At 37.5% G+C, this 14,645-nt stretch overlaps 1 protein-coding gene across 2 annotated transcripts; it reads right to left on the reverse strand.

Annotated features, from left to right (window-relative positions):
• Positions 1-1,985: 1,985 nt before the first annotated feature.
• On the reverse strand, positions 1,986-14,645 carry HINT3 (histidine triad nucleotide binding protein 3). 2 transcript variants are annotated; one of them, XM_061131521.1, is made up of 5 exons: positions 14,281-14,626; positions 9,780-9,897; positions 6,340-6,409; positions 5,410-5,536; positions 1,986-2,482 (listed from the first exon to the last, which is right to left on the reverse strand). In XM_061131521.1, the coding sequence occupies exons 1-5, from the start codon at positions 14,479-14,481 to the stop codon at positions 2,450-2,452; spliced, it is 549 nt and encodes a 182-aa protein (XP_060987504.1). In that variant the 5' UTR covers positions 14,482-14,626; the 3' UTR covers positions 1,986-2,449. The 2 variants fall into 2 exon arrangements, with proteins under 2 accessions (XP_060987504.1, XP_060987503.1); XM_061131520.1 differs by lacking the exon at positions 1,986-2,482 and adding an exon at positions 3,987-4,223 and having other exon boundaries at positions 14,281-14,645.

Here is a 14,645-nt window from a genome sequence, read left to right on the forward strand (position 1 = left end):
GTTGTATTAATAACAAATGCACCACTCTGGTGGAGAACCTTGATAATGGGAGAGGCCTTGCATGTGTGGGGCAGAAAGTATAAGAAATCTATGTACCTTTCTCCCAGTTCCACCATCAACCTAAAACAACTCTTAAAAAGTAAAGTCTTTTTTTTAAAGTCCAGAGAGACAAAATTTCACACAGTATTTTTCCGTATTTATTTAGCAGAAATTTAGCTAAGTAAACACAGTTTGAAATAGTTCATTATTAATAATTTTATCATTCTGCAGTTACCAAAAATAGTATCACAACATGCATAAATAATGCTCTTGATACTACTTTAAACATTTTTAAGACAGGTTATGAATTAGCATTTGTACTGAGCTGATGTTATAACTTTAGTAGCTAGAGTTACCAAATATTAATAATTACATAAATAAACATAATTAAACTGTATAATTAAACATAATAATTAAACTACAGCAAAAGCTGAGTGAATTTCAATTGTCATAATTTGATTATTAATCTTGACAGGAGAAGAGCCACTAAAAATTTAAGGCTCCAAGGGTTTTCCAGAAAAGGAGAAAAGCTTACTATGAGAAGGTATAATCCCATATAAATTAAATCAAATGGCTAATCAGTTTTAAGAAGCCCATACGGCGTCTGAGAATTCTGAGAACTCCTTAGATACCTTACATGTTATTATCATAATACTGTCCATTATGTCACTACAAGGTCACACAGTACAACACGTTGCACATGTTGAAGACTCCTTTCCTGATGAAGCTGCTCACGGCTAAACTGATTTACAGGAACATGTAACTGCGAATCTGCATAGGTGCTCAGCAAGCTACTTAATACAATAGTGCTGAAAAACTTGTAAATATGATTTTGAGAGCCCATAACCCCTCTCTCCACCTCCAGTGAACACAATGGAATCTGGATTTTCAATTGTAAAGTCAATAATAACGGAGGCAAAACCCAAGGAAAGTACACGTTGGTCTCTCGGCCTTAACTTCCACTATCTACCTGCCTAACACTGAGTCACAAATACTTAGCTCTACTGCCGCCTGTCTCCAGTGTTTCCCTCTTCACAGACTCTGCTATGGACATTTTGATACTTAACATACAAACTTGTACTCACTGGTTTTGTCTGATCCTTGTATTAGCAATTAAAGGCAGATGGTCCTTTCTCACTTCTATATTTCCTGATCCTGGCAGTGCCTGATACAAGTTAAATGCTCAGAAAATGTTTATTGAATGAATAAATGAACTAGACAATATTGATTCTAGAGATTGTAACTAAATATTGTAATTGTAGTAAGTATTTCATGACTTAAAACTATGTTTAATATATTGCCCCCCAAAAAGGAAGGAAAAAAAAAACTAGTCTTCTCGGATTATTTCTAAGATCAATACTTTAATATACTTTAAACCTTATGTTCATTTATATTCATGTACATGGTACAATTATACACTTGCACAATGTAAGATTAGCTTTCAGTGCTTATTTTTCATTCACATTCGCTGCTAATTAGTGTAGATTAGCACCAAAAGACAATTCTTAAAGAAATATGTCTCATGAAATGATTTATTAATAACATTAATATATTATTAAAGTAAATTTTCTCATCCAAGCCTATCCATCTCTACTTTCAAGTCAGGGCTTGTTCATGATAAAAGACAGGTCTAATCACTTTTTAATTCTAATTTTCCTTTGGTATAGTAAACAAGCTATCAAGTACCAGCTTCCTCCAGTTTTTAATATTTTAATAAAACCACTTCATGCTTCTTCCCCATTTATATACTTACAGGTAAAATTCCATTACAATGAATTCTCTTGGATAGCCAAATTGATATGTTGTAGCAAATTCACTGTTAGAGAAAAATTATTTTATATATACTATATAGCTTTCAGTATCAATTTATTACAAAGATGCTAGGTTTCAGGAAGTGAAAACCAGCATCTGAAATCTGTAAGTGACAACATATACAAGATCAGAGATCACTGTGTAGTATGGTACTCTTTATTTTGAAATTAATTACAGAACAATCAATAAGTAATTTGTCTCCTTCATATAACAAAGGTTTCAATAAAGTACTTTTATACCAGTTTATTCTTCATAAATAAATCACTATTATAACTGACAACTGACTGAAAAATAAAAATATTTGAATTTCTTAAAAAAATACAGAGCCCTTCTTGATTAACAGAATTTGTTTTAACGGGATTTATCTACAGTATCTTATACCTTAGACAATGAACCATTAAAACAAAGTCAATGACAAAGAATTTATATGACCATATCACATATTTCAGGAAACAAACATGAAGAAACAATTTCAGGCTACCCAGTAATAGCTTCTCATAAAACCCAGTGATCCTTACAATTGTAATTAGACTTCAAGGAGACCAAAATATTAGTCTATGTTAAGCCAAGATTAGGAAATCTTCGACTGTTGACATTTTCATGTTCTTAGTTTTTCAATCAAATGATCAGCCTGTAATTAAAAAAATAACATATCTTTATTCTAATTATCATAGCCTATATGAGATAATTTTACTGGCACTCCTATTATAATAAGCTACAACAGAAGAGCTTGATACTGCATATTCTTTTCCTAAAAATCTTACAAAAAACTCTCAATTGTTTTTAAACTATAATAAAGGTGTTCATTTAATATTTTGTATATAAATAGGCAGATTTGTATCCACATTGCCTATTTGTCAGAAAGTTTCAAAAAGAAAAAGAAATATAACACTAAAGTTTTATAAAGTAAACTAGGGGGGCTTCCCTAGTGGCTCAGCAGTAAAAGAATCCGCCTGCGGATGCAGGGGACAAGGGTTCAATCCCTGGCCAGGGAGGATCCCACAGGGTGTAGAGCAACTGAGCCTGTGTACCACAACCATTGAGCCTACTTTCCAGAGCCCAGGAGCTGCAATTCCCGAGCCCATGTGCCACAACTGCTGAAGCCCATGCACCCCAGAGCCTGTGCTCCACAAAGAGAAGCCACCGCAAGGAGCAAAGAGAGTGCCTCCCACTCGCCACGACTAGAGAAAAGCCCGTGTAGCAACCAAGACCCAGCACAGCCAAAGCGCAATAAGAATTACTTTTTTAAAAATCAAGAAGTAAACTATATATGGAGGAACTTGAAACGCATTTTACTAAGTGGAAGAAGTGAAAAGGCTACATACAATATGATTCTAACCATATGATATTCTGGAAAAGGCAAAACTGGAGACTTACAAAAAAAAAAAAAAAAAAAAATCAGTGGTTACCAGAGGTTAAGCAGCAGGGAGAAATGAATGATCAGAGCACAGAGGATTTTTAGGGCACTTTAACTACTCTGCATGGTACTACATGGATATATGGATATATAGATATACCTATGGATATATGTCATGATACACTTGTCCAAAGCCACAGTATATACTACACAAAGAATGAACCCTAATAAAAACTATGGACTTTGAGTGATAATGATGTATCAATGTAGTTCCACAGATTATAACAAATTTATCACTGTGGGGTAGGATGCTGATAGTGGGAGAGATTGTGAGTATCTGGGGACACAGGATATATGAGAACTCTCTGAACTTTCCATTCAATTTTGCTGTGAACCTAAAATCCTTAAAAAAAAAAAAAATCTATTTAAAAAAGAATAAAAACTAAGGTCTTTTAGTTATATTATTTCAGATATTTTACTCAATCATCTTATATATCTGGAATACTATATAAGATTTCAAGAATAAATGTTAATATCTTTATTTTGATTTTTTCAAAGTCTCATAATATATACTTAATATCCATATTTAAGAAGAGTTCGGATTCCCAGGATGAACCATTAATAGATATCATAATTTTGTTCATTCGTTTTTTTTCCCAACTAAAAAATCTTATAAGGAATACAGTTTAGAAGTTATAAAAAATGTATTTAAATTATTTTTATTATAAAACATAGTATACAAAATTAGAAATACAGATTTTAAAAAATACCTCTTTTTTATCATACCAACCTTTTAGAGAGACCACACCAGCTTCCTACAAAATGTCCCATTTTGTAATCTGAAGTACAGATACGTCTTGGCTTCCCAGGTGGCACTAGAGGTAAGGAACTCATCTGCCAATGCAGGAGATGTAATAGACAGGTGTTCGATTCCTAGGTCAGGAAGATCCACTGGAGGAGGGCATGGCAATCCACACCAGTATTCCTGCCTGGAAAATTCCATGGACAGAGGAGCCTGGCAGGTTACAGTCCATGGGGTCACACAGAATGGGACATGACTGAGGCAACTTAGCATGCACACACGTACATCTTAAATATATTTTTAATTAAAGAAAATAATCTGGACAAGCTGAAGAAAGAGACAGTAAGTCTGAAATGTGAATTTTCTAAAAATCAAATGTTTTTTCATTTCTCCTGTAATATGACTATAATAATAATATATATTAACTAATGGTAATCACTTAATTTGTAATTTGATGGTTTTTCAGATATAGCTGCTACAGGTCACCTTATCATCATGGACATATAAGAAACCAGTAAATTACTAGTCAAGTGGCCCTGGAAAGACAGAGTCATTTAATAACAAAGTTTGACTGTCAGGTTACAAGCTTATAATCAGTAGAATTCTATCATACTGTTGCTCTAGCAAAGCAGAATTCTGCAATTTTCGAGACTCACAGCTTCAACTTCAGGTTTAGTAGCTGATGCTACTTGCCTCTGTTTCTACAAAGAGGCTAATGATGATAGAGGCTGCATTTACTGAGCCCTTACTATCTGCAAGGTACAGTTTTAAGCACTTCTGCACATGTATGTGTTTGTGTGTGTGTGTGCTCAGTCACTCAGTGGTGTCCAACTCTTTGCAACCCCATGGAATATATATAGCCCACCTAGCTCCTCTGTCAACCGAATTTTCCAGGCGAGAATACTGGAGTGGCTTGCCATTTCCTTCTCCACGGGATCTTCCTGACCCAGGGATTGAACCTGCATTGGCAGGCGGACTCCTTACCACTGCACCATGTTAATTAAATCATCAATCCTCTTCTGAACCCTGGAGGCAAGCATGATTACCCGTAAGTCAGTATAGACAAAATACTTGGGCCTTAAAAAGTTTAAGTAACTTGCACATGGTCACTTGAATAACTAATGGAGCCAGAATTCAGAACTATTAATGCCACGAACTTCTATATCATCTCCTCTGCTTACAATTCAGACTTCACCACGGTGTCTCTTCCTACAGATTTGATGACCTTGAAAGTCCCCCAAATTAAAAGGATTATTTTGGATATGTGCAAATAGTATGTTAAAACAGATGACCAAATCTAAGAGGTGTAAGTGTCTACTGTTGCCAAGAAAAGAAAAACTACAACCAAAAGGACAAATGTTTTTGTATGCTGCTAGCGTAACATAACATTAACACTCACTGTGGTAAACCAATAGGAATTCACTCTATAAACCAATCTTGACATGAAGCTCAGCTGATCAGCTGGTGCCAGAACATGAAGGTGCAAGTGGGAAATGGAACAGAAGGGGGACACATGGAAACCCATTCTGAAACACAAAAGTACAAGATAACTGACAGATTAGTTCTACCATGGTTTACAACTATATTTTCAGGTTAAAACACATAAATGTTAAAGATACCCAAAACAGGTTACCTAAGGTAGACAGATTACCACTCAAACAACTCTTCCACTGTTTTTCTACATGAACTTCAGAGTATTCACCCAGTTCTTTCTCATGTTGAAGTTCACAGTAAGATAAACTCTTCATCAAGAAAAGCTTTCACAGAATATCATGGCACTGTGTAACTCATGATTTCTGAGCTGGCATTACGTCTTACTTCAGTTCTTATCATATCTTTAATTCTCCTAAAAACTGCTGAGTCACTGGACACTGATTAAAGTAGGGGGTCCTTAGTTCTAAGACATGACCAGTAGATGGCATGCTTTCTCCTGAATAACGTGGTCATTTCCTTACCATCACTAAAAAAACTTTCTCATCACTTTAAGTTTCTTGAATACTAAAAGTTAGATTTTTTCCCTAAGGAAATTCAATTTATACACAATTTTATAGGAATGCACATACTGAACAAAGGAGACTAAGTAACTTAACTCTACCTGCCCACTGCTTGAATATACTTGTCTGTCCAAACTGTAAGTGGTGATTATTACACGATGTTGAGATGTGAAAAGAAGTTTTGTTTATTAAATTTACCAATGAACAATATGTTCACTTTCAGGAAAACTGCATTTAAACCATGAACTCTGCATCTCTACTTTCATTTTCCTGAGGAAATAACATTTGAATAAAACCAACTGTATGTATTGGTTTCCATCTGCAAGTATACATACCTTGTATTTTCAAAGTCAGTGAAATTATTCCTTTCTAGAATGGCTTTTCCAGCAGTTACCATGTTCTCAACTGCAAAACAGGAAAGAAACTACATTATGCTATAGGAGACGTTAAGTTCATTACCTAGTTATTAACCCGAACTTTTAGATCCTAGTAAAAAGTCGTATCAAATGGATACACATTTAAAGACTTCTTCAACAGCTCTAAGTTACTGAGACGTTTGTTGATCAACACTTGAATGAAGGTTCAACCTATCACAAACTATCACACGTGAGCTGACTCTAAACAGCTCTTGAGGGATATTATCAAGCGATACTATTTAGGACATCTGATCCTACTGTGGTCTAATTCTAATCATAAGGAAACCAAGTATCTACACAAAAACTGTCTGAGTTAAGAAGACAAGAAAACTTTGAGCTTGTCTTTGAACTCAAATTAGGGATATGACACCCCTTTATACTAGCCCAGCTGTGCATAAAGGTTTGTTTTGGCTTCCAAACTCTCATCTGCCTTAGCATCTTAGTCTCAGTGATTAAGGGTCTTCAGATGGGATACGCTTCCCCATTAAAACATTTTTGGCAACCTAGTATCTTCAGAGCACAATGCCAAACTTTAGATTCCCTTCTGTTTCTGAATGGTGTAATCAAGCATTTAAAAAGGGAAGAAGTGCGGGAATCTGCAGAGGATAGTTGTTACAATGAGGCTTATAAAATCATTGCTATCAGTTCCCTTCTCGTAAGTCAGGCTTGAGTGGGAAGGCTTCCATGACAAGGTCAGTACCAGTCTATCAAAAAAAAAAAGCTCAAGCCAGACTGTATCTTGTTTTCTTTCAAAAGACTCCCAAGATTCGAGGGGGTGGGGTAAGGTTAAATTAGGAGACTGGGATGAACATACATACACTACTATATGTAAAACAGATAACCAACAAGGACCTACTGTATTAACACAGGGAACTATACTCAGGATTTTGTTGTAACCTGTAAGGAAAAAGAATTTGAAAAAGAATATATATACATACATGTATAACTGAATCGCTATGCTGTATTCCTGAAACTAACACAATATTGAAAATCAACTATACTTCAATGAAAAGAATTTAAAATAAGAGAGAGATGGTAGAAGCATGCTACAGTCCATATAACAAGATAGAGAAGGACTTTCAGCACCATAAATCTAGTCCCGAGATTTTAATTGGATGACAAATTAAACTGAAAATATTCAGAAGAGTGTTGCCTAGTTTCTTGTTCAATATGGAGACCTGTGTGATTATTCAACTTGCTTTTGCTTTCAACATAAAACTATTCTTGAACGTATAATTTGAGAAAAAAAAAAAAATACCCCCAAGATGCCAAAGATTTGAATAAATAAAAAAGACTGTTTTTTCTTTTAATTTCTTTAAAGGACATATGACTATTTAATCATTTTAACAGTCACATGGCATTATAAAGTATATAGATGAAATATAAATGACAACAACTGATACAATGCTAACTCTAAGTAGGCTGTTATAATTGCAGGATGTGTATTTTAATTTCTCTATAGCAACTACTTTAAAAAAATACAAAGAAAAATGGCTAAAATGACAGGAGATAAATTAAAGTGGAATATTAAAAGTATGTTTTAAAAAAAGTATGTTTGATCAACCACAGAAAGGCAGGAAAGAAACAGGGCAACAAAAAAGCAAGTGGGACAAATAGAAAACAAATGGCAAGATGGTGGACCTAAATCCAACTATGTCAATAGTTATATTAAATGTTTCTGAACAAAATGCTCCAATTAAAAGACAGAGATTTCCACATTACATTGTTTTTTTAAAATGCCAGATGCAATAACATTGCTATCGTCACATCTTTAAATATACATATTCAATTTATTGTAAGTGAAGGATAGAAGGGGCTTCCCTGGCGGCTCAGTGGTAAAGAATCCGCCTGCCAGTGCAGGGGACACAGCTTCCATCCTTGGGTCGGAAAGCTCCTGTAGAGAAGAAAATGGCAAGCCACTCCAGTATTCTTGCCCAGGAAATGCCACGAACAGAGAAGCCTGACAGGCTACAGTCCATGGAGTCTCAAAAGAGTTGGATACAACTTAATGACTAAACAACACCACCACAAGGATAGAAAAAGATACCCAAGGCAAACAGTAAGTAAGAAAGTTGGGAGTATCTAAATCAATATCATACAAAATAGACACAAGAAGTATTTCCAGAGATTAGAAAGGAACATTTTATAATGATAAAAATAGATCATTGAGAAGACAATGCAATCATGTTATACATTCACTTAAAATCAGATCCAAACTACATTAAGCAAAACCAATTGTCTCTTTCCTATTTCATTGATATCTACTCTATTATTTCCTTCTTTATACTTATTTTGATCTGATTTTGCTTGCCTCTTTCTAGTGTCCTAAACTGAAAACAGGTCATTGGTTTTATACCTCCCTTTCTAACATAAGCACTTAAAGCTATAAATTTTACTCTATGCACTTTAGCTACATTCTATAATCCTTTGATATATATTTTTATTACTAATCAATTCAAAATATTGTCCTTTTTGAACTATTTAGAAGTTACTTAAGTGTGTTAATTTAAAAATATTCAGTACTATTCTAGATTTTATTATTTCTTCAATTTAATTCCATTGTCATCAGACAACATATAAGATTTTGATCATTTGAAAATGTATTGAGACTTATTGTCCAGAATATATCTTGGTGAACATGTGCTCATAACAAAATATGTATTCTATAATTAGGTGAAGTTCTATTAAAGTCAATTATAGTCACAGGGCTTGACACTGCTACTAAGTTCTTCCATATGCTTATTATTTTCCCAACTTTAAAGACTAAAAAAAATTAATTGCAAGGACTTTTAAAGGTTTATTATGAAGATATTCAAATATACACAAGATCAGTGAAAATAGTATTATATAATGAAATCCCAAACATCTACTATGCTGCTTCAAAATTAGTAACATTTGATTTGCAACAGTTATAAAAGCTTTTAAGAAGAAAAGAAATATTAGAAAAAGAAAAGCAAGCATAAACACATTTCTCCCTCTTAAAAAAAAAACAATAGTAAATACTTAAGGGGCTTCCCTGATGGCTCAGGTGTAAAGAGTCTGCCTGCCAGCGCAGGAGAAATAGGTTCGATCCATGATCTGGGAAGATCCCCCATGCCACAGAGCAGCGAGGCCCGTGTGCCACAACTACTGAGCCTGGCTTCGAGTTAATAAATGTTGAGGTTGGATGATAAGTACATAAATATTATACTAAATATTTTCTTTAATTGTGCATATATTGGAAATTTTTCATAATGAAAGTTTAAAAAGCCACAATGCTCCTTTATCACAATACCTGGCTAAACTGTTTCAATTGTCACTGCCATCACTGATGCCCGTTCAAAATGATATGACCATGAAGAATACCACCATTCACTTACTGAGTTCTATTTGATCTTTCTTTAGATATTTGCAGTTTTCAAAATGCTTCTTTGGCACCACAAGATAATGATGAGGTGCTGCTGGCTTGATATCTTTGAAGCAAACTAGGTCTTCATTCTAAAGGAAAAAAATGTGTCATTTGTTTGTGAATTTTTAAAAAGAATTTCCTAATGCGGTTGTGGCATATGTTAAACATTATAAATCTCAGTCTGATATGGAAATGGTACTTACGTTACAACTAATGTCCATTGGGCAATTTTGTGATTATGCATTACGTCCATAAAGACAAGCTTTAGTTTCCTTCATGAGACACTCATTTATCCCAGAGAAGAAAAAGACTTATATAAAGTCAATTTCAAGGAAACAATTATGAATGAAGCTATTAAATTCATTACTATAATCCCAGAATTTTTAAAATTTCATTATATAGTTCTCCATCTCTACCCTAAGGTTTTTCTCCTCCTACTATGTACTTTCAAAGGTTTGACTACAGAATCATAGCAAGTTTGATAAATTCTTTTTCAAATTTAGTTTTTTTCCAAAGTCACATTTTCTTCAATTATAGCATCATCTAGCAACTACATGGGATTACATTTTAAAACTTTTTCTACAAAAAAATTTTTTTATTTGCCACTTTATAGCATTAAAAAAGACTCAAAATATTGAAAACAAACTCCAGTATATTGTGCTAAGATATGTATGGCATCAGTTTTCTGTTTTATAAACTCTACATAGTAATGTAAGGAAAAAAGGAAACAAAACAGTGCGTCTTTCAACCTATTAACATTTGAGTTTCAGGCTTTTCCAAGAGAAAAATCTATATTCCCTAAATAAGCTTATTCAATTTCTTATACCTAAAAATTAAGTAAAAACTAAACAAAATCAGTATCAATAATCATAGTTTCCCTCAGACACACTGACAGAATGCACTGTTGTTCATTAGTTCTCCACTCCAAGAACTAAAATTCAACTGGGACAAGAGCCTCATATGCATCCTAATAATCTTGATTTCAACAAGAATGATGATGAAAGGCAATACAGGCATCATGAACTTCCTTATCAGTGTCCATCAGTTCAGTTCAGTTCAGCCGCTCAGTCGTGTCCGACCCCATGGACTGCAGCACGCCAGGCCTCCCTGTCCATCACCAACTCCTGGAGTTTACCCAGCTCATGTCCACTGAATTGGTGATGCCATCCAACTATTGCATCCTCTGTTGTCCCCTTTTCCTCCCGCCTTCAATCTTTCCCAGCATCAGGGTCTTTTCAAAAGAGTCAGTTCTTTGCATCAGATGGCCAAAGTACTGGAGTTTCAGCTTCAGCATCAGTCCTTCCAATGAATATTCAGGACTGATCTCCTTTAGGATGGACTGGTTGGATCTCCTTGCAGTCCAAGGGACTCTTAAGAATCTTCAACACCACAGTTCAAAAGCATCAATTCTTCATCACTCAGCCTTCTTCACAGTCCAATTCTCACATCCATACATGACCACTGGAAAAACCACAGCTTTGACTAGATGGACCTTTGTTGGCAAAGTAAGGTCTCTGCTTTTTAATATGCTGTCTAGGTTGGTCACAACTTTCCTCCCAAGGAGTAAGCGTCTTTTAATTTCATGGCTGCAGTCACCATCTGCAGAGATTTTGGAGTCCCCCAAAATAAAGTCTGTCACTGTTTCCACTGTTTCCCCGTCTATCTGCCATGAAGTGATCAGTATCCATACTGCTCATCTAAGCTTTAGGTAACTGACAAACTGGTCTCCAGTGACACCACATGATACTTTTAATATCATAAATATACTGTGGATCTGTCATTCTATATGACATTGCTGTACTTTATAAAGAATAAACCATATACTTTGCTCCTTTTCCTTCTTCAGAGCTTTATTCAAATAACACCTTCTTTTTTTTAAATTTTTTTTAAAAATTGATTTGGCTGCATCAGATCTTAGCTGTGGCACACAGGATCCCAGCTGTGTTCTATGGAATCTCCCGTTGCGGCATGCAGACATGGGCTCCAGCCAGTAGTTGTGGAGCAGGGGCCCGGTTGTTCCAGGGCACGTGAGATCTTAGTTCCCGACCAGGGACCAAACCTGTGTGCCCTGCATTGGCAGGCGGATTCTTAACCACTGGACTACCAGGGAAGTCCTCAAATGCCACCTTCTTAGTGAAGCATTTCCTTACTAAAAGTTTAAAACTGCATCCCTTTTCTCTTTCGTTGTTCCCCATCTAAGAAACTATGCATTTTATTTATTATGTTGCTTACTATCTATTTCCTGTGAGTAGAATGTAAGGGCCACGAGGACGGGGGTTTTTGCTCCTTTTATTTGTTTCTGTATCCCAATGCCTCCGGCAGTGTCTGGCACAGAGAAAGCACCCATGTAAATACTGAGTAATGGACGGGTGACTGAGTTTCCTCTTTCCCAGGGACAAAGCTCTACCTCTTGAGGCCAGTTTAAACCTCTGTCCATTGGCACCTGCCCATCAGCATTTAAGCACACCAAAGACTTCCTTGTTTCAAAAAACTTACTCTTAACTCCACCTCCTCCCGTAGTTACCACTCGCCCTTCTCCCCAAAACTGCCAAACTTCCTTCAGAAGTATTTGCTGTCTTCAATGTTTTAGATTGACTCTCGGGGTTTTTATCAACCATCTGCCCTCTGCCCCATCACTGCACTGCAGTTGTTCTCCTGAAGGTCAATGGTCATCACCCTGGGGACAAAACCAGTTCTAATCTAAGTTGGCCTCTCTGCATGCATACAGGAGAGTCATCCAACCCAGATATGAGGATGAGGGAAGGTGGATATTGCTACCAATCCCTATCTTCTCAACAAATTCCTTTCTCTTCGCTTTCCTAGTTTCCCCTCTGTATCTCTGTCCCCTTTCCAGGTCTTCATCCTCCACCTCTCTTATGGTGGTAGTGTTCTTTAGAGTTCTGTGCAGGGATCCCTTCCCTACTCTACAAATATGTCCTAGGTGATCTTGTTAATTTCCCTCTTTTCAATTTCCACCTATAAGCTGGCAGTTCCTATCATCTGGGTTAGAGATGCAGACCTCAGCATTGTCAGACTCCTAATTATTCCTAAATTGATCTGCTTTTCTTCATCTCCATTACTACATCTTATGTCAGGCCATCGTCAGGCTGGATTACCTCAACAGCTTCATAACCAATCTCCATGCCTCCAGCCTGGTCCTCTCCAAATCATTCTCCCCCAGGGTACTAGATGATCTTTCAAAGATCAAACGTTTTCATGGAATTCCTCAACCCCTTTCTTCCAACCCAGCATGAACAGTAGCAATAAACGGTGGAGTTTCCTTCCCTTCACTCTGCAAATAAAGCCCAAACTGCTTAACATGAAGTACAACAGCCTTAATAACTTGGCCCTCGCTTACCTCTCCACCCTCATCTTTTACCACTCACCCCTTCAAACTCTATGCTCCAGTTAGATTGAATTTCTATTCGCCTGTGGCAGAGACCAAACCGCGGAAAGTTCTCTTGACCGAAGACATTCTTCTCTCCTCCTCCTCACCTGACCATACTTATTTTTTCATGTCTCACTTCCTCTGGAAGGTCTTCCCTAACCCTTCAGATCTGGTCAGGTGCCCCTCCCACGGGCCTTGCAAAATACTGCAGGCGGTAAAACCATCTCACCGTAGCACGGAGTACTATCAGCTGCCTCTTCTGTCTGTACTGACTCCACCCTTTAGATTATAAAATGTAAACAGGGACTACTAGCTTTTATTTACCTTGTTCACCACTGAATCTCCAACAGTGCTTAGAAGGAATTCAATTTACTTTTAACAAATGAATGATTACTACAAAACAAAAACACCGCCCAGAATCTTTGGAGATGACTCTTTCAAATGACTGTTTCTCTAAAGGCGAGTCAAGCTGGTAGACGAAAGTGCCTACCCGGTATCTGTTTTAAAATATCTAAGCAGAGTCTAAATGCTCTGAAAATTTCCACATATCCCAACTGATAATAACATTTCTAAGGAACTGGACTCTTTAGTGGAAATCGGAATCTATTAACTAATAGCGTGACCACGGACCAGTTCTGCCAACCTATTTTCAGTCGATCTAACAAATGGGCTTTTCACAATCACCATTATCTATTTTCTACTAGTTTGTTTTCAGTATCAGTATTTAAAGAATGTAAAGGCAGTGTCTAGAAAAGTCGGGTGGGGAGGTGGGGTAGCGGGAGGTTCCTTTAATAAAATCAGAGGTCACTATTGTCTACCGACCACCTCGGCAGCTGCGGAGAGAGGTTTTCTCTCTGCCTTTTCTCCCCTTAGAACAGTAAACGAGGCTGGCGGCAGTCCCGGCGCCTAGAGAAACAAGCCTGTCTGTATCTCGAGGACACCCAGCTTCCCCCAGCTCCATTTACGCAGGACCGTCCCCACCCGATCCACGCCGGCGAGGCCCCTCTAAGCGGAGCCCCCCCTAAGCGGAGCCCCCCGGGGCGCTCCGGATCCCACCCACGCCCGGGCGCGCGTCGCAGCCCACCTCACAGTGTAGGAGTTCGGTGCCGGGTTCCTGGTGCGCCGCGATCCGGCAGAACACGCACTTGCTACTGTAGTTCGCGAGCTCCGGGGACTCTGCGGCGACCGTGGGGGCCTCCCCTGGGGACCCGGCGGGTTGGGCAGCCACCGCTGCCTCAGAGCGGGCACACGACTTTCCTAAATCGCATTTCTGCTCCTCCATCATCGCACCCGCTCTTCTGCGCCGCTGAGAGGCTTCTCCGGGAGGACAGGGCCTCTTGCAGAGTTAGCCTCCTGCACCTCCTAGATTTTACCTCGAGGTGTCGCCCCTCGTCTGGCGCTGGGCCGGGCAGGGAGCTGGGCACAGCGCGGATCCAGGGCGACCGGAGG

This window comes from Dama dama, chromosome 28, assembly GCF_033118175.1.
Source record: "Dama dama isolate Ldn47 chromosome 28, ASM3311817v1, whole genome shotgun sequence".
Classification (NCBI taxonomy): domain Eukaryota; kingdom Metazoa; phylum Chordata; class Mammalia; order Artiodactyla; family Cervidae; genus Dama; species Dama dama.